The 27,077-nt window shown below is 41.4% G+C and overlaps 1 protein-coding gene across 1 annotated transcript; it reads right to left on the reverse strand.

Annotated features, from left to right (window-relative positions):
* Positions 1-9,196: 9,196 nt before the first annotated feature.
* cibar1 (CBY1 interacting BAR domain containing 1) lies at positions 9,197-27,052 on the reverse strand. Its single transcript, XM_080735855.1, has 8 exons — positions 26,920-27,052; positions 24,437-24,671; positions 23,542-23,610; positions 22,263-22,379; positions 20,344-20,448; positions 18,492-18,605; positions 12,312-12,431; positions 9,197-9,937 (listed from the first exon to the last, which is right to left on the reverse strand). Exons 1-8 carry the CDS (start codon positions 26,946-26,948, stop codon positions 9,809-9,811), a joined length of 918 nt encoding a protein of 305 aa, XP_080591981.1. The 5' UTR covers positions 26,949-27,052; the 3' UTR covers positions 9,197-9,808.
* Between the last annotated feature and the right edge of the window lie 25 nt (positions 27,053-27,077).

Raw genomic sequence — 27,077 nt, forward strand, 5'->3', positions numbered from 1 at the left:
ACGGGGGTCCCTGCCCAGACACAAAATATATTTAGATAGGGCCGGGGGTCTGTGGACAAATGCATATCCATTTGGGGGTCCTTGACATGGAAATGTTGAAGAACCAATGAACAACGTTTAGGAAACAAGCCCAAATTAGCAACTACACTTTAGAAACAAGCCCCCCCAAAAAACACAACCCGCAACTATTTACAAGCAACTTTACAGAAAAATAAGCCCCAAGTCGCTTATAACAAGTATACATGGCAACATCGGTTGCTATCTGCTAACGCTGACACTCTGCAATGCAGGTGATTTAATCAAAGTTGAATTTCAAATACGTCAGTGCAGTCTTTGTGGATTTCGCAGTGGCCAGGTGCTGAAGTGTTGTTGATACATTCATAGAACTCTTTAACACTCTTTTTTTCTCCCTCTCTGTATTTCATCACTCAGGCTATGTCTGTCTCTGTCTCTCTCTCTCTCCAGGGAGGTAATTCACACCAGATGAGGCAGAGCGTGAGAAGAAGGGCCATGTCGTCTCCTCCAACTTAAAACTGTTTTTTTTCCCCATCCACACCGTGGAGGTAAACATTCTTTGAAACACCGCCCTCTTGTGGCCGCTCTGTGGAAGTTTAGAACCTGGATACTGGCAGCTAGTAGTAGTAGGTCCATTTGCAGGGAACCCTGTAACCTCAAACAGTATAGTAGCCTTTCAATTAAAGCTGCAATCCGGAACTTATTTCAGTGAATAATAAATAATTTTAACCAATCTGTATGGTATGTTAATACCATCATGTATTAACATACCAATACCATACAACAGGGTTCCCCAATAGGCGGCCCGCGGGCCCCAGTAATAATGGTGTTATAAGAGCAGCAACAACTCTAGTATATAGTCGTTGTCGGGTGGAAATCTCATATCTCCAAATTTGTACGTTCTTTCGCAAATCATACAAAGCCGTCGCTCAAAAATAGTGAAAACAGCAGATCTACAAGCACACATGCTTGTAGATCGGCTGTTTTCACTAGTTTAAATCATTTTTAATATGATAAATTCAAAACGAACGGTTTTGGACATACAACATTTTCACCCGACAACGACGAAAACTGTCGCTGGAGTAGTGGGAACACCACCGTCGCCCCCTGCAATGTTGTGGCCCTCGGCTTGGTACCCTAGACATAATTCGGCCCTTGGTGAAAACAAATTGGGGAACCCTGCCATACAACTAGTACATGTGCAGTGGTTGGAGGTGGTCTCCCAACCTCTTCCATAGACATTTAGTCCCTGGTGTAAGGCTTGACAAGTAGCCTAGTAGGCTGCATGAAGCTCAAAAGCGCTATGTCTCCCCTGGACAAGCAGGGATTCCTGTTTGTCAGAGCGGTTGAATTTTGGGGGAAAAGTGGGGCATGAAATGTACGCAGTGCGTACTTTTCATTACTTTTCATTGGTTGAATGCTTGATTCTGATTGGTCAATCACTGAATTCAGCTGTCTGTTATTTTTGAATAATGACCGCTGAACTCAATAACAGACCGCTGTCTGATCAAAGAGTCAGAGCACCTGGCTCATATCAATCTGCGCTGCTTGATTTTGTGCCATATCCAACATGGTATCATTTATAGCTAAACATTGCTCTCAAGAAGGTTTTTGATACACTTCCCGTTGTTCTTCGAGGCGACCGCATTACACTGGACGCACCTGGCATAAATTAATGGAATATACTTTCATTTCATTACCAAGCAGTGACATTTTGTTGCTACTTGTGGGTCAATTTATTCATTTATTTATTCAGTAGCCATGTAATAAGCAGGATAATCAATGGGGAGTGGGTCATTGAGAAATAAACCCCTTCAGGGTGATTAGACCCCACCATGTCAGGGTTTATTTCTCAATAATGACACGCTCTCCATTGATTATCCCTTGCTTACAACATTTTAGATCATGTGATCAAGGCACAGACAACAAACAAAGGCTTAATTGAGCGTAGAATCTAGGACATCATATTAGCCAAGAACTAGCCTACGGCTAGGCTACCAGACAGTAGGTAGTTTAGACTGATGCTAGGTTCTTGGCTTACTTGCGATCTTGGTTTACTTGACACTACAGTACACTGTTCTCTGTATTGTATGTGATTACCATGCTCGGGACAAGCATGTCTGATAAATGCCTAAATTGTCAAGTTAATTTACGCATACCACATACCAGAATTATAGTTTGAAGCCACAATAGAATGAAACGTGTGTATGTTCTTGTTGTTGTGGGTGTTTTATTAAGCCTAAAAAACAACTTGGCTTTGCCCCAGACAGTGTTTTTAGGTTTTTGTTGGCAGATGTACAAAACAGTTCAGTTCAATTCAGCAGTAATCATTCCAGGGATGACTTAATCATTTAGCCAAAGACCCATAGGGACTACAGTGGGCTGAATAATGGATTTATTACAGCATCTGCAGCATCTTGTGTTGTGTTGTGTTTATTTATTCAGTTGTAACTCTGAAACTGGTGCATTTGTACAGATATTTTTCTTGGTTAAAGCCAAATGTATTGAGAAGAGGTTAAAGCTCTATATTCCAATGGTAATCATCGATATAGTGTTTGTTCAGAAACAAGGGTCTCCTTGTCTCTCCAACTCTTAAATAAATGAAAAATATATTTTCAGGTGGGTTGCCAATTTAATTCAATCACGAGAGTAGGCTACTGTATCAATTTGATAGTGTTCCAGTTTCAAATGTATCTGCTCATTTCTTTGCGTCATCACTTTTAATGCATTTTCAGTTTACTAAACAGCTGGAGAAACATGGGAGACCCCTGTTACTGAACAATAACTATACGCAACAACTGCTGTCAGAATATAGAGCTATTTAACACATATTCTATTTATAACCCCCCAAAAATATCCCTTTCTTACAGCACCTTTTTAAATAAACCCTGAGGATTTGTGTAGATCTGTCGCGGTGACTTTCCCAGCTCTCCGCTGGGAGAGAAACTATAGTAAACCACAAAGTAACCGCAGCGGCATGTTGTGATTCATAGCACATAGGTGTGTGATAGTGACAGAACAAGGTCAGTGGCATATGGCTTAAGGGCTGCTTAAGGTATGTGTATGGAACGATACGGCGCAGTGCCACGGATGACATGCTGTTGGATCCTGATGTGATAGGAGTGACACACGGGAATGGAGCAAGAGAGTCACACTCAGTGACTCACAGGCACAGATAAGGCCTGTCCTCTGTTTGGTGGAAGAGGTACTCTGATTATTATTCTTTAACCACTTGAACCCCAGCATGCTATGCCTATAATTCTGGGGCGGAACATTTGGCAAACATAGCAGGTTTGGAAGCTCAAAAGCAGAGCTTGTAGAAGAGATTTGGCGCAGACAGAAACAAGCTGGTCCATGTTCAGCTGCAACTCAGGTCTGTTTAAGACTATATAAGACTCTAAGACTATATAAAGTGCAGTAACTAAATGTTTTGACACATTGACTTATCTCAAAGGTCAAATCGGCCTTCATGATTGTTGGGGGATAAACAATCACCGCACGCACGCACGCACGCACACACACACACACACACACATGCACGCACACACGCACACAAATTAAACAGTTGTTGCACTTTGGCTTTGTAGGTCAGTATCTTTTAAAGGTTTGAAATTATATTCTTTGGATCTGAAATTCTGTCCCTTATAATTGCATGCCCAAAATAGATACACCAGCTTGAACATGCAGAAACCCAGAACTCATTGTAATTTGTATGTGAGATATGTATGGTAGACTAGAGTGTGTCAATATAACTAGAGTGCATTTACAGTGTTTGGAGCCTTGGAGGTGGTCTCCCCCTAGCCTGGCACAGCTAAACAATCCACCCATGTTAAAAGCTGCATTAGTATATAGTCTGGCTACGCCAGGCTAGGTCTCCCCTACTCTTCCAATGATACACGTAGACCGTGTTGTCGGCTCAGGAAGGACACCTACTGGATTGGTTGACAAGTACTGTAGCACCACCTGAAGAAACACTCACGCTCATCTTTCCACTCCTGACCCCATTTGTCTACTTTGGGCTCGTCGTGACCATAGGTCGTGACTCACATGTGCATTTCATTCTTCCTTCCAGCCCACCTCTCCTAACAAAGCATCCACCCTGCACTTCCTCTGCTCTGCATCTACTGGATTGGTTGACAAGTACTGTAGCACCACCTGAAGAAACACTCACGCTCATCTTTCCACTCCTGTCCCCATTTGTCTACTTTGGGCTTGTCGTGACCATAGGTCGTGACTCACATGTGCATTACATTCTTCCTTCCAGCCCACCTCTCCTAGCCACCCTGCACTTCCTCTGCTCTGCATCTAAACCTCCAATATACCGCTTGGTAAACTCCTTCTCTGCCTATTCATTTGTGCACTCTCCCGAGTTGGATATGGATAAAATAGCACATTGTACTACAGTGTGCTAATAAGCAGAGAGAGTAGCCTTTGGGTGTCTCTACTGTATGATAGGCAATGCACTGTGACTCACTCACACACACACACACACACACACACACACACACTTTTATAAGCGATGACTCATCCCCCAGCACAGGCCATTCGGGTTCACAGAAAGCAAAACAAAAGGCCAGAGGCTGGGAAGTCAGCGTGTGTGACTGTGTGTGTTTGCATACACATTAACCTTTATGTGTATTAAGGCACTGCTGTTGCGCAGTAAGCCGATAACAAACCACCTACACACCTGTTAATCTCCTCGTGCCAAGGAGGGGGATTGTACTTAATGTCGTGGGCGAGGGGTTTGGACTCGCGGGGGCTCAGTCACGGCGGCGAGCTCTTCGAGAGGCGTGGAAATGGGGCGCTTCGAGCGCGCGTTGGAAATCATTCCCATCGGGGAGCTTTAGGCGAAGATAAACAGGAAGTGGGGTAAAGACGGATGGATGGACGGACGGACAGGTCGTGACCGGTGGTATCGTGAGGCGTGGGCAGCACCTTTGCACTCCAATCAGATGTGTGCCAGCAGGCTGCAAACATAATGTCTTGCTAAATTAGTATGCCGCGTTCTAAAAGCCTATGAAAGGTAAAAACTGTGTAGGAAGGTACCCTTTCGTGAAAACATGAAAAAAGGGGGAGGGTTGGGGGGGACTTCAGAGTCAAATAAGATTAAGTTGAAAAGCTTTAATGTCAAGCCAACATGTCTTCTTCATGGCTTGCAGAGGCTTTTCCCTCTGCAGAAGGCCTATGTGAGGCCAACACATCTTGATTTAAACCTGTTCAGTGATGAACTGGCCTTACAGTAAAGCTTTTTTGGAAGAGTGCCTTGGTTTTTCACCTCGTTAAATTAACTGGGTGAACCAAGTGGATCTGGGAGGGGAAATACATTTTCTGCATTCGCCTCTGCTCAGATGGTCATGCTGAGTGCTGTGAGGGTTTAATCACTTGAAAACTGCATACCTTTTTGACCCGAGTCCCAAAAAATACTTGTACACCTCCCGTTTTCCCTCTACATTAAACATAGGGACAAGAATAGGGGTTAAGTGACTTGCTGACTAACTTTGATGCATAGATTGGGAGAGACAATCGCTGAACCGTTGACCTTCTGATTGTACACTCTCTGGTTACAAACTGTCACTGTGGAGCAGAAACCTTGTATGTACAAAACTTTACAGGAACTCTAAATAAAGTGTTAATAATGGACCCAGTAGTCACCAGGTCTTGATAATACGTTTAAGTGGTTAAATATTTATACTGTAAAACCCACAAATTTAAACCACTTTCATTTTCTTTTCAACATTCTTTACAATTGCGACAGGTGAAATTGTAGAGACTACTTTTTCTACTTTTGCACAATATTCTTGTACAAAGAAATAGCACATTCATTTACTAAAAGAGTTCAAAGGAAGAAGTTGAATTACCGGCAGTAATGAAACGGGCAAATGCACACTGAGGGCTCTATTATGATCCAGGTCTTATGCCTTATGCCTTAACTTCGTTGCTTTTATTTTTACTATTTTGAAAAACATTTTTAAATACTTCAAATGCTGATCTACATCTGCACGTTGTGAGCTTGCAGATCAGCTATTTGAAATATTAAAAAAAATATGTCTATATAGTAAAAAAAGGCAAAGAAGTTAAGGCATAAGGCATAAGACCTGGATCATAATAGAGCCCTGAGGGTTTTACTGTGTGGCGGACGGTGTTGTTGTGCGTGAATTCCTGATTGATGGCAGGACAGATTGTGATAACACACGTACACTACAGAGAGACTCATGCCAGCCATCCTGACACAGGCAGCCGTGGAATGGTAAACGTCCTGCGTATGACTCATGCAAAAGACAAGACACGGGTGCCACCACTATCAGCCAACATGGTGCCACTGGGACAGCAGTGACAGACCACACAGACACACGCACGCACAAACACAATATTGGGTGTGGTCAGTGGTGGACAAAGTACTCAACCCCAGTATAGATACTCCTGGTCAGATATTACTACAAGCGAAGGTTACTCTGTCACTTATGTACTTCTGTTACATTGGTACTTGCTTTTAAAATTATGCAAACCTGTCTCCCATACTGGACCGTTCAACATCACTGTGTCTATGTCCTGATAGATATAGACACAGTGATGTGTCAAGGGAACCAACCCATATAGACTGTAAAGATGTGTACACACACGTCTACACGGAGACAAGCTGTGACGTTTCTCATGGTAAACTGCGACCTTCGGTCGCAACGTTTATCTTTCATACATTATGTACTGGAGTGAAAGTCATGCATATCTAAAAACACAAATATTCAAGTAAAGATACTTACTCCATTTAGGCCTAGAATTATTGAATGCTTTAACCAGTGAAAAATAGCAGATATACAAGCTCACAGCGCGCCACCGAGTGCCGCGCTGCGAGCATGTAGATCTGCTATTTTTGAAAAAGTCGTAAAAATGTGCGCAAATCTTTGAATATATGTATTTTCAAAGCGAACGTTTGTAACTCAAATTTTGCTTCTGGGTGGTCCCTGGAACTAAATATTTTGAGATGGGGGTCCATGGCCAAATAAATATCAGTTTGGGGGTCCTTGACATGAAAACGTTTGAGAACCACTGACATACCGGTAGCAGTCTCTCAAGAACAGACTAACTGAACTCTAGTTAAGTGAAAAGGACCTTTTCTTTGGACGATGGCTAGCCAGATTGCTGACACAGAAACATAGGATTTTCAAAAAATCTTAGAAGGATTCAAAAGACACTTATAGAATCGGGTCAAAATTCTAATTTTCACGATTTAAAAAAAATAGCAGATCTACAAGCTCGCAGCGCGGCACTCTGTGCAGCGCTGTGAGCTTGTATATCTGCTATTTTTCAATAGTTAAAGCATAAAATAATGATACACAATAATGTGTACCCGTTCTGAATAAATGTACTTAAGTACTGCACTCAAGTAAATGTACTTCAGTTTCTGTCCACCACTGGGTGTACATGTGGTGGGTGAATGCACATGTTCAAGCAGGCAGGTCTATAGGCACACACATCATTTATACATGCCACATACATGTCTGTACATGTACACAAACACATTAGCGAGCACACAAACATACATGCATAAAGATAAGTCGACGGCAGGTGCGCAAATCCCCCGGTCTCATTTTGAAGCTCTGCTGTACGGCCGAGGAAAAGATGAGTCACTTTCAACTGTCATCGTCACATAACTGCCGTCTCTCCGGTCCTTTCACACAGGGAACTCTCTATATAATAGCTGCGATAAGTCTTCTGGTTGACATTTTTATGAAATGGGACGACGGGTACAGCCTGTGCTTATTACGAAAGCATGACATGTATTTGCAAAACATGAAAAAGGATACTGTGTGTTTGTCATCTCTTAAACAAAATGGAATGTCTTTATTCTATAAATACCAGCTCACATAGTGCAACCCGGTGCATTCCATTGGCATTGTGGCATATACAAACATCCCCAAAAATAGTACACTTTTGGCACGGAATATACAAAAATACACAGCTAATGCAAATGCAATACTTGACGTTTTAGAGGACAGTAACGCTAATACTATATCGCTCATAAAGAATGAAATGTCTCTTGTGGTGAATTACAGAATCAATAAAGATACTGCACCACTGCTGAAAGGTTACATGCAGCATTTCACTTCTTGCACTTGAATAAGTGACACATTTACTCCATTGAATCTTTGAATCTCAGAGTGTAAAAATGAAACCAAATGGACCATTAACACTGAGGATTTTACAGTGCACTACATTACCTATGACACTGCGACTGAAAAATATGACACATTTTCAAATGTTATTTGTATACCACTCGAGTAAAAAAAATATGGGTAAAGTTCCTGCACACAAAAGGGAAGACCAAGTTCTCTGCTGTGCCGGGTGCTCCAACAAACACAATAGGCCGTGTTTGCGGGAGGGAAGACGAGGGGGTAGGACGATCTCTGTCGCTAGCCTCGTTCCCAGCCTTTTCTCATCTCTGAGGATAAAAGCCTGGTAGCGATCTATTGCCGATTATGTTGATGAGGCAACATTTCTGTGGATGCACTACCCCGGAGACTGTCTTTTTAGACCAAACACAACACAGGTTTCATGCACTGGGAATGTAATCAGCTCCGTAAAGACTGACGTCCTTGGTACTTCCGTCAAAATACAGTATTTCCGTTTAGACACTCAACAGGCTAGGTCTTGCCCAGCGTGCCAGGATGGTCCCTGTTCAACAGGGAGCAGAACTGGGAGGGATAGCGTGTTTAAGGCTGTCACGATTATGACATTTTACATGACGATTAATTATCACTCAAATAATTGCGATTAACGATTTAATTGTGTTTCTGTCGTTGACAATAACATTCCTGTTTGGCTTGTAGGCTTTGAAGTTGCACATGGCAGATATGACACATAACCTAAATATACAAAGAAATGAAGGACATATTTCACAACTTTGCACTTTAAAAAGAACATTAATAGTGGAAATAGCCGATCTACAAGCTCACAACGCGTCGCATCGCGGCGCGTTGTGAGCTTGTAGATCTGCTATTTCAACTAATTTTTTTTATGTTTGAACATATACATCTTTCAACATGTAAACGATTATAACGATTATCACAAAATAATTGCGATTATGTCAAATAATTGCGATTAGACGATTATATCATAATTGTGACAGCCCTAAGCGTGTTGCACCGGTCACATGTTTCGGAGGAGACACGTGGCTGTCCGTGGTCTACAAAAGGGACTAGAATACACAGGGAATAATGACTATGTTCGTAATATACGTTTGTTATACTATTTCAGACCACTGGAGCATGGCCAGGTCGTTCACAAATTCAGCGCAGTATGCTCTGGGAGCACTCAAAGCACACACTGACAGGTCCAAGGGAAAAGCCAGGTTGTCCACAGTCCACACTAGCATCTAAACATTTGTGACAACAATGACCAACGGAGTCACTGAAAAATGTTAAGATTGTATCTTTTTTTTCTGGATATATAAAGTCTAGACAGTATTCATTCAACATGCATCTACAGTATGTACAGTATAAGATATCTGGGAACCCATTTCTTAGTCCACTTCCTCCCGGGTGCTTCTGTGTTTACACCTACTAACAACACTTGTGTGTTTTTCAGGCAGTGGTGCTGAGAGATTCATGTATAACAAAACAGTAATCATGTTTATACGTGTGATGAATTCACATTCATTTGAGTTCATTTTAAAAGATCAAAACAGAAATGCTTAATAGTTAATGAGTCTGATATCAGAGCACTCTGTGTTCTCAGAAATCGGAGCATATTCTCAGAGCGCCGAGGAGAAGACAAAAAGAAAGGAAAAAGGATTTGCCTATTTATCATTGTCTGTGACCTCATCCTCATCATCGTCTTCCTCATCTTCGGAGTCGTCCTCATCATCGTCCTCGTCATCTTCCTCCTCTTCCTCTCTTCGTCTCTGGTGCCTGGGCGTCCTTTGAGGCTAGGGTGACAAACACAATGTTTTTGCATTCAGGGTTCCCACACATTTTTACCAATTAATTTCCAAAACCTTTCCAGAATATTAAACCCAATTTCCAGGACTATATAACAATAATTCAACTCAATAACAAGTCGCCTATGCGCAATGCCCAAAGACAGGTAGTGTATGCCAGTGGTTCTCAACATTTTCAGGCTGTGACCCCCGAAATACTCATATTTGAATTAGGGACCCCGGGACAATGACGAGCACTAAGAGTTGAGGAATTTTGTATTACACAGTTCTATTGTGAAAATAGCCGATCTACATGCTCACAACGCCTCGCAACGTGAGGCATTGTGAGCATGTAGATCTGCTATTTTCACAATTTCTGCCTCTAATATTTGGCAATTTGGCCAATGTTTAATTTGTCATTTCAGAGGTATTAACAAAATCAATAACCAAAGACAATGCATATATATTTTTTCCAAGACCTTCCAAGACCCTTGATAGATTCCAAAACTTTTCCACTACTGGAAAAATATTTGTCTAATTTCAAAATATTTCCAGGAATTTCATGACCGTGGGAACCCTGTGCATTGGACGTTTGCCTCGTTGGGAACCCGGGATGTGTCACACCTGCATCGGTATGACTGATACCCAGTGACAGTAATGAATACTGTACTTAGAGGAGTACACAGGAGGAGCATGACGAGTTATTCTATGGGTCACCAATTATTTCTTGGTTTCCCTGGACGTCACCTGACATGTGTGTGTATGTGGCAAGGTTGACGCAGAAGCCTCTCTATATTTCAAATGGATGGTTGCGTATGGACAAAGGTTATTTTCAGATTCTAGCATACCCATGGGTGTCTTTTGAATGCTCCTGTGGGCGGATTGGAGCAATAAAGAATATTCAGAGATTTTTCAAAGGTTGGTGAAAAAAAAAATGAATCCTGTCAGTCAATGAGTTAACTCATTGAATGCCATTTCAAGATGGCCCCCAAGTACCAGACTGCCACTATCCTAGATTTCTAGTGCACGGATCAATTTTTAGTGCACGGATCGTGCACGCCCATGCACCACATATGCATCATATGTGTAGTACTTTTTAACAGCTTTCAAACAAAAAAATCCGCTTGGAAATCCGTTCAGGCATTCATGAGTTACAAGCCTTCAAAGTCAGACAAAACAGCCATTTTTGACATTTTGAAAGATGTGTTTGTTTGTTATGGGGCTACACATGCAATTTCACAATTGCGATCATGCCTAATACATTTGAGGCATTTTTAGAAATTTTTTTATAAAAAAAAATTTTGAAAAAAAAAAAAAAAGAATTTTTTTTTTTTTTTTTTTTTCAAAATGGCTTCCAACTCGGGAAACTCGGGCTCTGGCAGCCTGGGACTACTGTAATAACTCGGGAAACTCGGGCCTTGGCAGTCAATGAGTTAATACATTTTTTGCGAGCTCATGACTTTCACGCCACAACAGAAATATTGTCCTTTTGATTGCAGTATATTTCTAGGAAGGGACTCTTTGGGTATGGCTTGCAGATCTGCTATTTTCACAATTTGTCTTCACTCTTCAAACACTCTATATTCTACTTTTGGTTGACCATTGCAAATACCCTTTAATCTTTTGCAGAGAGGTCAATTTTCTGTAACAACGCTGGCTTCTATGAAAGCCGAATGACTGAAATCCAAACTGTCAGCAGTGGCGACTGGGAACTTTGAATGCATGCGTCACAGTGGAGCCACGATGTTATTAGATCCCTTCTGGGCTTTTATTACATGGTTACTCTTGAAAGCACAGTGTTAGAACGGGTACACATTATTGTGTATCATTATTTTATGCTTTAACTATTGAAAAATAGCAGATATACAAGCTCACAGCGCGGCACCGAGTGCCGCGCTGCGAGCTTGTAGATCTGCTATTTTTGAAAAATCGTGACATTTTGAATTTTGACCCGATTCTATAAGTGTCTTTTGAATCCTGTTTCTATGTCAGCAATCTGGCCAGCAATCGTCAAAGAAAAGGTCCTTTTCACTTAACTGGAGCTCAGTTAGTCTGTTCTTGAGAGACTACTATGTCAGTGGTACTCAAACCTTTTCATGTGAAGGACCCCCAAAATGATATGTATTTGGCCACGGTCACCCATCTCAAAACATTTACTTGCAGGGACCCCCCCAGAAGCAAAATTTGAGTTACAAACGTTCGCTTTGAAAATACACATATTCAAATATTTGCACACATTTTCATGACTTTTTCAAAAATAGCAGATCTACAAGCTCGCAGCGCCGCGCTGTGAGCTTGTATATCTGCTATTTTTCACTGGTTAAAGCATTCAATAATTCTAGGCCTAAATTAAAGGGTGTCTATGTTATATGCTGCATCTTACCTGTAATGTTCCAGTCTTGCTCAGGGAGGAGCCTGTCCTATCCAGGGCGGTTTGGGAATTGGCTCGCACTATTTCTAAGCGGCTCTGGTGGTCCGGGGGATGCAGCAGGCTCCTGAACACCTGACGGACACATCAGCATGTGTTCAGTGGTGGGAAGTCATGTAACCAAGCACATTTACTGCAGCACTTTACAGCAGTGGTTCTCAACCTGTGGGTCGGGACCCCAAATTATTTTGGGGGGTCCCCAGATGATTAACTTAATGTGCAATGGTGTTTTCTCACTCAACAGTAAACAAACTAACATAAAGTTTAAGTGTATAGAGGGTAGCTACACGTTTCTAAAGTGTCAATTTAAGGGCTTTTTAATACCTCTAAAAATGACAAATTAAACATTGGCCAAACTGTCAAATGCTAGAGGCAGAGATTGTGAAAATAGCCAATCTACATGCTCACAACGCAAGGCGTTGTGAGCATGTAGATCTGCTATTTTCACAAGAGAACCGTGTTATACAAAATGTTTTGCCTCAACTCTTAGTGCTTGTAGGGTGGGGGGGTCCCCAGTTAAAATATGATTATTTTGGGGTCGCGGCCTGAAAAGGTTGAGAACCACTGCTTTACAGCAGTGGTTTTCAACCCTTTTCACTTCAAGGTCCATTATTTATTCGGCATTTGAGCCACGGACCACCGTTTGAAGAAATTCAGCCTCAGACCCAAAACTTTGAATATTTTGTTGTCTTTGCGTAGCATCTTTGGTCACAATCCCATGCTGTATTTATGTTGGTGCAACAGGGCAAACATTGATCAAAATAACAATTATTCTACTTTCTCTAATTGTGTAGACTTCTTGTAAATGAAGTCATGCAGATATTTTAACAATAATTTAACTCTTGAGAGCATAAAGTGAAACCAAATGGACCAAATGCATTAGTACTCTAAACAATTACTATCAAAATATTAATCTGCACATTGAAACTGCTGTATAGCATACCAGCTAAACAATGAACCTAGCATCTGTCTAAATAACCTGCTGTCTATATTTCAACATTGTGGTCAAGAGCAACAAGCCTAAGTAACAAAAACATGAGAACAAATGACCACAGAAAGGTCGTCATAACTATTTATAATTAAAGGTTTGGTAAGATTATCCTGGAAATCCTGATCATGCGCACATTGAATACAATGCAAGATATTACAAAATCGAAAAATCCCATACATACAGTATAAAATAAATTTAGTTTTACACGTCAAGGATGTGCGAAACCACAAAAAGGGAGAAATGATATACGAGCAGAATTTCCCATTCATTCCGAAAGTGATCGTAGAGGAACTACATTGACGCTTGCCGCACGCACGCACGCACGCACACACACACACACACACACACACACACACACACACACACACACACACACACACACACACACACACACACACACACACACACACACACACACACACACACACACACACACACACACACACACACACACACACACACACACACTTACTTTAAGATGCATCTTATTATTTTGGATATTGGAATTGCCAAAAAATGTTGAAAGTATTGGGATGATGTGTGGTCAGAAATAAAGGAGATATTGAAATATGAAATACTATATCTAGGAAACTTGACGCAGGAAAACACACATGGAGATGACATGTGTCTGCTCAAGGTGCTGCTGCAAGCCAGCAAAAAAGCAATAACAAGATGGTGGTATAGAAGTGACCCTCCAACTTGTGAGCAGTGGCTGTGCATTATGGAGGAAATGTATGTGATGGAGAGATTTACACACAAACACAAGATACAAGAAGAACTGTTCCTTGAGAAATGTGAGAAATGGACTGAATATGGAACCCAACAAAATTACACCACGAACATTTAATATGGACTAAAATGTGATACTTAAACTGTTGTAATGATGTTGACCATGTGAATTTTTGTACATGTGACAAACTGCGAATACAAATTAAGTAAAAAAAAAAAGAAAGATGCCTCTTATATTTCTATGTATTTTTTCTGGATAATTTCAAATGCATTCTGCAGATTCTCAGTCAGGTTTATCTGCATGCCGTGCGTCGCTCGGCTGATTCAATCTCCCGTGCTTTGTGATATGAGTAACTGGGAAACCAGTCACATCCGGGAGAATAACTTCTCTTTGATATGAATGGGAGAGATGATTCAGTGCAAAAGAAAACGAAACAATACAAAGGGTGGCGAGAGATGGGGGAGGGGGGGCGGTGGCATCAGGCCAACTCTGGGAGGAGACTTGTTCTCTTGATTAAAGGCGCATGAAACCCTAGGCTGATTTTGTAGTTTGTTTTCAGGTTCAGGCTAAAAACGACAGGATGGTGAAAACACAAGAGCTACAGTAGTAAGCAATGCAGCAGAAGACAAATCAAAGTTAGATTTAGGCGTGTCCAGAGCCATGGGTGTGCCAATATGCAAGCATAGACAGCAGCAAACCTAAATCTAACGCCACCATTATTAACCCATTTAGGCCTAGAATTATTGAATGCTTTGACTAGTGAAAAATAGCAGATATACAAGCTCACAGCGCGGCACCGAGTGCCGCGCTGCAAGCTTGTAGATCTGCTATTTTTTGAAAAAGTCGCGAATATTTGTGCAAATCTTTGAATATGTATTTTCAAAGCGAACGTTTGTAACTTTTGCTTCTGGGTGGTCCCTGGAACTAAGTATTTGAGATGAGGGTCCGTGGCCAAATACATTTTGGGGGTCCTTCACATGAAAAAGTTTGAGAACCACTGACATAGTAGTCTCTCAAGAACAGACTAACTGAGCTCCAGTGAAAAGGACCTTTTCTTTGACGATGGCTAGCCAGATTGCTGACATAGAAACATAGGGTTTTTCAAAAAACCTTAGAAGGATTCAAAAGACTTATAGAATCGGGTCAAAATATAATTTTCACGATTTTTCAAAAATAGCAGATCTACAAGCTCGCAGCCGCGCTGTGAGCTTGTATATCTGCTATTTTTCAATAGTTAAAGCATAAAATAACGATACACAATAATGTGTACCCGTTCTAAATGGGTTTAATGTTATTATCACCGCTGTGCCTGCCCTGTTTTTCCCCCGCTGTAGTTTTGGAGAAACTACAAAATCAGCCTACAGTTTCTTCACCCTTTTTTTGTTTTGCTGTCAATCTGCTAATCAACTGTAAGTCTCTTTTAGTTTAGCAGTCAAACCCCATCCAACAATCATAACCACTTCAAAGACAACAGTGGTGAAAGGGCGTCGGTGCGGTGGTACCATACCGCATGAACAAGCAATGACTCAGTGAGAGTAATGAGGGCATGTGTGACCATGATGCCTTGGGCTGGGTTTAACTACAACCATAAGCACAATAAATTAGTTGACTGAAGTTCATCAGGGCTCTATAATAGGCCCCCCTCCTGTGTTCACTCTACACTCAATATCTGTGTCGATAATAGCCAATCTACAAGCTTACAAGTCACACTAAATATCTGTGTCGATAATAGCCAATCTACAAGCTCACAAGTCACAATGCACAACTGCTATTTTTCACGGAATGTTCGCCCCCAGGATAGGAATGCTAGAGCCACTATCTTTGAATGACGATACTGTGTTCACTGTTCATGAAAATGTATTTTTGAATATATTTTTTGAATTTCCATTTCTGCTAAGCAGCCAGAGAGGCTTCGAATAATTTAGTTCCCAACTTTCCTTTCTCTCTTTCATAGCTTTTCGAAGTACAGTCACATTTGAAAATTGTGGGAGCCGACCTGTTTGTCCCGAGACTCCATAGCTGGCCAAGCTACAAGGAACATGTATGCTTGGGGCCCCCAAATTATTTTGCGAGGTCCCCAGATGATTAGCTTAATGTAATTTATTTTCTCATTCAATGGTAAACAAACCAACACACAGTAAGTGTATCTGCACATTTATAAAGTGACAATTTAAAGACTTTCAAGACCGTTTTAAAGGGCTATTTCACTTTCAAAAAAACTTTTGGTAATTTTATCGTCTAATCAGGCTTTTATGAACACCCTGAACAGTTTTTAAAACACCCATTATTTTTTCTGGTGACTCATTTTACCCTCCTAATACGTGAGGAGGACGTGTTTGTTCGATAACCTTTTTCATTTAAGCAATATTACACAAGAGGGTGTGCATTAACACGGTTATCCTGCATGACAGCCTTGCCGCAGGAACGAGCCGACAGGCGAATTCCGTAGGCAGGGCTGGAGTGCCGCCTAGCATAGTGTGGGGAGAGAGGAGCGCTTGCTGTCTTTCGTGGCCAATGCAGCTGATTTCTTTACTTGATGAGAGACAGTGCAGTAGTGATCGTTATATGCACGGTTAGAGAGCCTGTTTTCCATTGAGAGCCCGACTACCTGTTGTATAATTATTTTTACTAATTCTTTTTTGTATTTCATTGTTTCCATTTTCCCAAATAATTACCAGTAAGACTCCCTAATAGGCCAAAAGTTTGTTTTACCAATTATCAAGACATACGGGCAGTTGACAGTTTGCCATGGTTACTCATTGAAGTTGAATCTCCATATATGGAGATAACCTACGCATCACACTAAGTCTGACCTCACCAGCCCATATTTGGGCATGAGCAACTTATGTATCCATATATGGAGATATGATGACATCACACAGTCCTCAGCCGATGATGTGGCGTGATGTCATACAATACACAAACGAGCCCTACAGTATAAAGGGGCAATTCTTGCCAGGAAAGAAGCATTTCTTCGACTCAGACCTTATCGCCAGGGTTGGCTTATAGCAGCTGTCGGTAGATAATGCCGGTCTTATATAAGGGTCATTTGTGTACGGTGTGATTTGCCATGGTTACTCATTGAAGTTGAATCTCCATATATGGAGATAACCTACGCATCACACTAAGTCTGACCTCACCAGCCCATATTTGGGCATGAGCAACTTATGTCTCCATATATGGAGATATGATGACATCACACAGTCCTCAGCCGATGATGTGGCGTGATGTCATACAATACACAAACGAGCCCTACAGTATAAAGGGGCAATTCTTGCCAGGAAAGAAGCATTTCTTCGACTCAGACCTTATCGCCAGGGTTGGCTTATAGCAGCTGTCGGTAGATAATGCCGGTCTTATATAAGGGTCATTTGTGTACGGTGTGATTTGCCATGGTTACTCATTGAAGTTGAATCTCCATATATGGAGATAACCTACGCATCACACTAAGTCTGACCTCACCAGCCCATATTTGGGCATGAGCAACTTATGTCTCCATATATGGAGATATGATGACATCACACAGTCCTCAGCCGATGATGTGGCGTGATGTCATACAATACACAAACGAGCCCAGATATGAGCAGGGCAAAGGTGTGACGTGTGACGTGACGGACGTGACGGACGTGACGGACGGCCGGTGGAGGTTTTGATACTAAACTGCGACCTTACGGTCGCAATTAAAAATGAATGAAAAGAGTTATGGAAAAAGCACAGCCTGCTTATGTATTAGGAGGGTAAAATGAGTCACCAGAAAAATAATAGGCGTTTTTAATGAATCTATCATAGTTAAAACGGAGTTTGAAGTTACAATGGGTGTGTGTGGGGAGAAAAGCCCATAAGGTGTTTCCCTGTTGAAAGTGGAATATCCCTTTAATACCAAACTGGCCAAACTGTCAAATATTAAGTATACAAGAGGCAAACATTGTGAAAATAGTCAATCAACATTCTCACAACGAGCATGTAGATCGGCTATTTTCACAATATTTATCTGTCGAACAGAGTCACATTAAATGTAATACCTAGCCTGATTTCAGACTCAGCTGAAGCTTGAGTCTGACATTGTGGCCTGTTTGAGCGATTTCTGGAGGGGAGGGACTTTGACGGCACAGATTGGTTATTTGTTAAACCCACCCCCACCCCCTGCGCTGATTGGAGGAGCCGTAATTTTGGCTCCAGAAATCACTTATTATGAACACAATTCCAGACCAGAGAAACAGTCCACTCTGAGAGTGGGCGGGTCTATGGGCTGGAACCAGGCTATGTAATACCTACAATTCCAAGAGCTTGTCAGGGTGGGGGTCCCCCGTTCAAATATGTTTATTTTGGCCTAAAAAGGTTTGAGAACACCTGATTTAAAACATCAGTTGAAATGATGCTGTCCATGTCAGCGGACAAGTAAGCAGCCTCTTACCTCCAGGTCCTCCTCCTCGTCCACACTCTGGATGTTCTGATAGGCGGCCGTGTACAGCTCCAAGGCCTTGGCGTGGAAGGACATCTCCACCGTCACAAAGTCCCCAAAGATCTTCTGCAGGGCAGGGATGACATTTCACTACTTCAGTACTCAATCTAATTGCCATGGCTTCATTTCTTCTAATGTAGCCTCACAGAACCGTGCCCTTTATGAGTCTTGAGTAGAGCAGTGGTTCTCAAACTATTTTCATGTGAAGGACCCCAGACTATTAGTGTAAAAAAAGAATTTGCATAGAACAGTGTTTCTCAAATGGGGGTATGTGTACCCCTAGGGGTACGCGGAGGTACTGCAGGGGTACTCGAAAATGCCCCCCCCAAAAAGACAGTAAAAATCATGATGATATAATTCATAGATAAAGAATAATAAAAAAAATAAAACATTGATTTAGGAGGGGGGAAAAAATCGAGACACTTGAAGAGCCCGATAGTTGCTACCCCAAATTACATAGTACCAGGCACCTGGGTTGTGCTTGAAAGTTTTAAAGTTATTGACATTAAAACTGGACTGAAATGTGTTGGCCACAGTGTTGAAAAATATATCTGCTTAGTGCTTTAAACTCTTCCACTCCATTTCTTATTTGTGATTTTATATCCTTGAAAATGTCAAGAATGGGCGGTTATCATGGGTTCATATAAGCCTACCACTATTTATTGCTTAATTGCAATTTTATGAGCAAAATGTTTTTGTCAGGTAAAGGGGGTACTTGGATTCAGAAATCGGGGAAAAGGGGGTACTCAAGCCAAAAAAGATTGAGAAACACTGGCATAGAACACATGAAACAAAATCAAGATGGCGGGAGGGTTCTGAATAAAATTTACCACAAACAATCATTTAGTTATTTGTTGAAATCAATGAAGTTTGGTTTGTAGTTGGTGCATTTAAAGTGGCACTCTGCAGAATACATCTACAGCAGAAATAATAACCACAATCCCTTGCAGGTGGACTCAATGATCTGTGGTTCAATACAAACAAGAGGAAGAGGCATCTCTGATTAAGTGATGATAAGAACTGGTCTGCTATTATAATCTTTGAAGTGAAACTGAAGACTTTTCTGCTTGCTACTTCCTCTTACCAAGCTTCTAGATTTATTTCTTGTGCCACACTATAACTTTAGTCTCATATTTTTTATTGGATTGATTTTAGCTTATTCTTATTTTCTAACTTTTTAATTGTATTCAAATGTTTTTATAATGTGTTTCTTTTGCACTTGGTCTTAATGCTCTAAATGTTGTGTAAAGCACTTTGACTTTCCTTGTTGAAATGTGCTGTACAAATAAACCTGCCTCGCCTAATGATACGTGAAATAATAAAAACAGAAAGTTATCATTTTGACTCATGCAAACCGAACCAAACCCCAAAATCACTCATCGCTCGGCTCTAAGATTAACCCGCAAATATCTACAGTGGTTGGGGAGTTGGAAACGGGTGGGTTACACAAGCATACAGTGCTGAGCTTTCCTTTTCCATTCCATTCAACACATGAAAAGGTTAAGGTGCGTTGTACTTGACAGCACAGGAACAGATTCAGATGGCTGAAAGTAAAAAGAGGTTGAAGGCAGGAAGGATCACAAAGCCATAAAGCCTTCACTGTCTGGTTGAACTTCACCGTCACAACAAAGGAACGGACCGGAGCCATTATCTCTGCCCTGAAAGAACCTCTTCCTGGCTCTTCTTCATTAGCGGCTGACTCATACGAACAAAGGAAGAGCAGAGAGACGGAAAAAAGCAGAGGATAGGAACTCAGTGAAAGAGGAGACGTGGAAGCCGGCGACGTTGGGAGAGAGAGAGTGACCTTTATGTCTCGGATCTTCTGCGTCTCAAATTCGTCGATAGTCTCTTCCAGACGTCTGGTGGTGCGCGTGGCGTCCATGGTGGCTCTCTGGAGCTCTGTTTCAGCCTGCCGGGAGAAAGGAACGACGTAATGCAGACAGACCACAGAGACACACTCAAACCAAGGGCAACCTACTAGGGATGGGACGATAATCGTTGTTATCGTTTATCGTGATAAAATACACTCACAATAATCGTATCGTGGAGATTTTAAGTTATCGTGAAATTATCCTCCGTCATGCACTGGGATCAATTCACCTTTTATTTGCCGAGCTGGAAATAATGTACTTGGTAAATGGTAAATGGTGCATTTATATAGCGCTTTTATCCAAGGCGCTTTACATAGATTGTGCATTACATTCACCCATTCACGCACACATTCATACACCGGTGGCAGAGGAAACCATGCAAGGCACCAACCTACTCACCGGGAGCAATTAGGGGTTCAGAGTCTTGCTCAAGGACCCTTCGACATTAACTCAGGGGGAGCCCGGATTCGAACTGGGAACCTTTCGGGAACCCTTCCCGCTCTAATAACGGTTTCTCTACCCCTGAGCTATGCCGCCCACTTGATACAGTCTTGTTTTTCACTTTGTACCAAATCTCAAAAATAGCCGATCTACAAGCTCACAACGTCACAACGTGAGCTTGTACATCAGCAATATTTCGGAAAATGTCCCAGGATAATGGATTTTGGGGATATTTTGATTATCGTGATAATATTGTAAATAGCAATTATTTTGGCCACAATAATCGTGACAGGAAATTTTCATATCGTACCATCCCTACAACCTACTGTATAAGGTGGACCTAGTTGAGTTGAGAAATGCCAAACTTTGACGTCCATTTACATCATTATAGAAGGCATCTACAAATGTAAGGCAGGGAAGTGAGATGCTTGAGACGAGCATGGAAAATGCAATCAGTCTCATTACTATATGATGAATATTTCAGGAGTGACAGTATGTACAGTATGACCACCAAATTGAACTATATAGTGTCAGTGATGTAATATATTAAATTTCAAGGCCATGTGTAGAGATTTAATGATACAGTGTACTGAGTCATTGCAGACAGTGACACACATACCGTGCATACTGTACATATAGCCTCATTATACTAATAGGTTAACTACTAAAATGTGCTGTAAATGATACTAAACTGTATTAAAGTGTTGGAAAATGTATTGTATGTATTGTGAAAGATAAAGATGACCTCTAACAAATCTTACTCCCTCAAGTTCGACACAAAACTATGCCCAAACTCTTTATCTGGATTTGGATTTTATGAATAAGATATATAATGATGGAGCAATGATATTAGTGTTTTACAAATCATATACATCACCAGTACAGATGATCTGAAGGGACCAACCTGGGACTGATGGCTAGGTTAAGGAACTCATAGAATGATTAGGCCTATACGGTAACAATAATAATAATTACTGTACATGCTCAACACAGTTATGACCTTCAGGTGGGGGTGGACTTGAGTTAAACGCTAGTAGGACACAGATTCTAAGCTGACTTGTTTTGTAAGGAGAAGATATAATACTTTACAGATTCGATTTATTCCGATTCGAACCCAGGTCTCCTACAGCTGATCTAAGACGGAAAGGGATGTGATGGGATGGGATGATATGATATATGATATGGGGCCCGAGATGAGAGGCTAAAGTAACATTTATCTCAATGTCTGGTGTGGGAACCCACAACGGGTCCAAATGTATACTCCTGAGTCTGTAACTCTGAGAGAGTACAAATGGAACCAAATGGACGTACACTCAGGCTTGAACAAACACATAAAAAAAAGGTGGTCCGTGACCTAACCTAACGTATATCAAACTTGAGGGTCCTTGTAATTCAAAAGGTGGAGAATCACTGCGGTAAAGGATACAATGATCTGCCTGTCGGAGGGGTTCCTCTGTCGGGTGCGTTCCAGCTGAGCCATCTGCTTGGCCTCTCTCTCTCTGGCACTCTGGGTGGTCTTCAGATCAGCCTGTTAGGGTGACAACACAGTGCCATGTATGACCAGGCCCCGCAGGACCCCTTCTAATCAACAGATCATCGTGGAACTCTATGCCCTACCCCAGAAGAGCTTGTTGATTCTAAAACTAAATGGGAACAAAAAATAAATAAAATAAAAAAGATCTCTAAAACGATAGTGGTTGATTGAGGCAATTTTGTAATACTGTAAAACTAGATTTGAAAGGCCACACTCCTATATTGTAATCATCAGAGCATGGCCCCTGGTATGATTAGCAGTCCCATGAACAGTGTTTTTGCCTACTTTGGTGTTGATGGGAGCACCGGTGTGCCTCGCAAGTCTGGATGTAGTTAGCCGATCTATCTCTTTCTTTTTTTTTGACAATATGACAAGGGGACCACAATAGAGGCTGAGGTTTTGGGATAGACAAGCCAATGCTGCCCTCTAGTGGACACTAAGCACTGTGAGATGTGTATTCATTTGGCAACCAATACAATAATGCTAACTGGGAAATTGCAAGACTGCAAGTGTGGTTGCACTGATGCGAGTCGCGAGGAATCCACTGGGAACTGAATTCCGCCTTACCATTTATATTATATATTGTGATGTCATGTGAAGCATGACCACAGTGACAGCAGTGTGTGCAGCATGACCAAAAGCTTCACTTTTCTGTGGTGCAAAGGTTAACAAAAAGCAGGTTCACTTTGCTGCCAAAAAAAAGAAAAGAATCAAACCCAATGTGAAGTGAGCGTGGTTGTGCTTGCATAACGTCTTCAGACTAGGATTTGAGTCTAGGATGTACAGGGTATGCCACACACACACACACACACATTTTGCTATGGCAAAACGCTGAGGAAAAAGGGTACAGACATACGACATATGACATCACTAGACAAACATGATGCTACATTTTACTATGGCAAAACGCTGAGGAAAAGGCTACAGACACACGCACAGCCACGTATAGGTAGGAGCGGTTAGCACCGCTCAAAAAAAATCGGACCTGGGACAATATTTTGTAGCCGATAGCAACCACACTAATAATAATGTTTAATTGGTCAAGTAAGACTGCATTTGACTGGGATTGGATTTTGCAAAGATAGAAATATAATCTCAAATAGAAATGTAAAGTCTGTTCCTTTGAGTTTATGTGTTGTAGTACTGTACAACTTACCCTTTTGCTTTTCACAACGGCTCCGTAGCTTTTTAATGGCTCTACCACTTTGGCTTCAAGTCTCTCCACCTGGAAAATGGATTTAATTTAGGCAATTTTCACCTATAAATCGCCATCCATTATTGGTGGACCTTTTGTCATGGCAGCCATGCTTACATAACTAGTACAGTAAACACAGGTGTTACCAATTATACTAATTAAGGTTCTGTTCCATTCAGTGTAGAGAAGATTCTTTCCAGTGAGCGAACATGCACAACAGCAGCAACCTGTCTGTTTGACAACCTTAATTAGCAGTATCAATAGTAACACCTGTGTTTACGCAACTCTCATGAATGACTTTTGCAAGCGAGGTTTTCATCACTAACAATACAACCATAATCAGTTACAGTTACAACTAATATATAATCAAAATGTAATAGGTTACACATCATATAGTTTGCAAAAATATATTCTATAATTCTAGTTTTTCTTTTTTTACATAGCTTTGTTGAATACTCAATTCTGATTGGTCAATCAATTCATTATGTACGCTATATAGACCAAATCAGCATGTTTGAATGTCTGTAAACAAACAGGTATTTTCGAGTAGAATGTCTATGGACTTGAATTCAGGGCAAGAAAAACTATTTGTTGGTTCCAGTTCCAAACCAACTTTTAGGTATCAATTTATTTTCAGAGGAAACACTCAACTGGTTCAAGATTAGGCGGGAAAAAATAATGGAACTGGTTCAATCCAGGTGGAAAAGGGGCCTGTGAGTGTAAAAATGGAAGCAAACGGAACCCATACGGGTCAATTTGGTTCCATTTGTACACTCTCAGAGTTATGGGGGTCTTCACCCATTTACCACTTGTTGACTCTCACCGACACCAATATATTAAAAGTTACTAGGCCAACCTCAGCTTGACGGTAGTCTTGAATCTTGGCAAGCTGCTCGGCGAACTGCTTCATGCCTCTCTTGAGGTTGGGCGTCTCGGTGTCAGCATACAGGTTGATTTCGCTGACCAGCAGGTCGGCCTTGTCGCGCAGCCGGGCTGTCTTGCGGACGTAGGCGGCGAACAGTTGGCACATGTCGCCAAAGTGCTTCTCCACATTGGTGACGTTCTGCTGGATCTGTCTGGTCTGACTGTCCCTGGCGTCAGAGGAGGCAGGGAAACGTTAGAACACATTCTAGAGACCGGCCCACACTTTTCCCACAAGGACCTTTTCCAGCACCTATGGGTGCTTGGACACTTTAGGCGCCTTTGGGTAACCCTAAGACCTGACAGAAGACCAGATTTATTTGTGGTGGAATTGTGTGTTTTGCTTTGCACATGATGAAGCAGGAAGATGTTTGTCTGGACTTTTTGATCATTATTAACCAACGCTCTCTCAATCTGAAAAGAAAATGCTGCATGGTGCATATAAGAGGAATCATGGTAGTGCGAGCACATTGAGCGACAAGGGTAGGCCTGAGGATGCTAGAGTATTATAGTTGGGCAATTTATTTTTTTATTATAGGTTTTTTTTTACAAAAATTGTTAAATTAGCCGATCTACAAGCTTGATCAAGTATTTTCACTATTAAAAAATTATAATCATTAATTAAATCACATGAGTCTAAAGTTTAAAATAATTGTGATATTGAATTGAAGCAGACATATCACCTAGCCCAAGAATGTCTCCAATGTTCGGTCGATTGACACTCAAATTGTCAATCGACCGAACATTGGAGACATTCTAGGGCTAACCTATCACCTAGCTATCACCCAACTCTAGAGGCAAAGGCAACACAGTCAATACAGGCTATAGGCTGTTGTGTTTTCTTTTCAACTTGCTGATAATTAACTTAGTCCATGTCCATGAGGGCGGATAACAGAATATCCATGTGAAATAGCTATAGAGGCCCATAAATCATCCCCAAAAGATTTGCAGACCATTTTCCAATTTCTTTATTTTGTTTACATTTTGGAATGCCTATGGAGTGCCCACTCCTCCCGGGTTTAACATGCAAATCACAATGTAGCCATAAATTATAACTACCAGGAGGATGGTAATATGCTAACTCGTTCTCCTGCTATACCATCAACATGTGGAACGCCCTTCCACAAGCCCTAAAGGAGAGCAAATCCCTAGCCTCCTTCAAAATTGGTATGAAAAGTCACCTTCAGACAGCAGCTACCCGTGACTTGTAAATAGACTAAGCCCCCATGCCCCCCCCCCCCCCCCCCTTTTCTTTGTATTCTGCCTTTTGTATTTGATGTTATGCTTTTGAAACTGATATTATCCTAGATAAAGTACTATGTTCTATCCGTCTGTCTTTCAATGTTATATGAGATACTTAAAGTGTGGTTCCTGTGGAAATAAGCCTCGGCTTTCTAGGATCTCCTTTTAGTTGACCTTGTACCAGTGATTTGTACTGTCATGAAACTGTACTTTTTTCTATTGCAAACTTCTAATAAATTCTTCAATCAATCAATCAATCAATATGCGGAGGTTATGTCTCTCCTGGAGTTATAAGCCAGAGTCATATGGCTCTCGCTGGTTGAGCCCCAACGTCCATACTACGCTCATCAAAACATGTACATATCAATAAGTTGCTCACCGATCCGTCGAAACAGCTTTATATCTACCGGACGGCACACTCGTTGGCATGTGTTAGTCCATATGTTGCTAATAAATTAATGTTTACTAAAACTTCACCGAGTCTCATCGCTTTTCTTGTTTTTGAACTGCTTAGGTAAAAATGGCCGAACATATCACGTGACGTTGATCGCCGTTGCGATTCGCTCATACTAGGACATGACGTTTTTGTATGCGGAAGTATTCCAACGTTCTGTAGTTCTGAAGCGTTCTGAAGGCGACGAGGAAACGTGAGTCTCGGAGAAGTTTTAGTAAACATTAATTTATTAGAAACATATGGACTAACACATGCCAACGAGTGTGCCGTCCGGTAGATATAAAGCTGTTTCGACGGATCGGTGAGCAACTTATTGATATGTACATGTTTTGAGCGTAGTATGGACGTTGGGGCTCAACCAGCGAGAGCCATATGACTCTGGCTTATAACTCCAGGAGAGACATAACCTCCGCATATTAGCACCCTCTCCTGGTAGTTATAATTTATGGCTAATCACAATGTACAAATCACAATGTACAAATCACTATATAATCTATCTATGCAATCTCTGTCTTATCTACCAATGGAAGTTCATAACTCAAAGAAAACCGTTCATTTCGAACGGTTTTCTTTGAGCCCAGGCAGTGCATGGAAAATCTCCTTTAAATCCTACCTATAACATTCTGACTCATAGGCAAAACATATATTTTGTTATATGCTGCTACTTCGTTAGCTAGTTAGCTAAGGACAGCTGCAGATGTGCAGCATGGAGTATTTCTTACCTGGCTCTTGCGTCGGGTGTGCGAAACATCACGACAGTAACAGATTGTCCGGTAACACGTTACAAACAGAATATATTTACTAATACTAAATGTCAACACAGAGATGTAGTTTATGCTGTGAGTGTGATCTCTACTAGCGTTCTCTGAGGTTTCAGACT

The sequence above is a fragment of the Nannobrachium achirus genome (assembly GCF_963921795.1).
Source record: "Nannobrachium achirus genome assembly, chromosome: 10".
NCBI classification, from domain to species: Eukaryota; Metazoa; Chordata; class Actinopteri; order Myctophiformes; family Myctophidae; genus Nannobrachium; species Nannobrachium achirus.

Bases quoted from the DNA above. Each gene is read 5' to 3' on its own strand.
- cibar1 (XM_080735855.1), bottom strand. From the start codon at position 26,948: ATGTTTCGCACACCCGACGCAAGAGCCAG. The intron at 24,672-26,919 runs GTAAGAAATACT...CTCTGACGCCAG, and splicing joins ACACCCGACGCAAGAGCCAG to GGACAGTCAGACCAGACAGA. The intron at 22,380-23,541 runs GTAAGTTGTACA...TCACCCTAACAG, and splicing joins CCGTTGTGAAAAGCAAAAGG to GCTGATCTGAAGACCACCCA.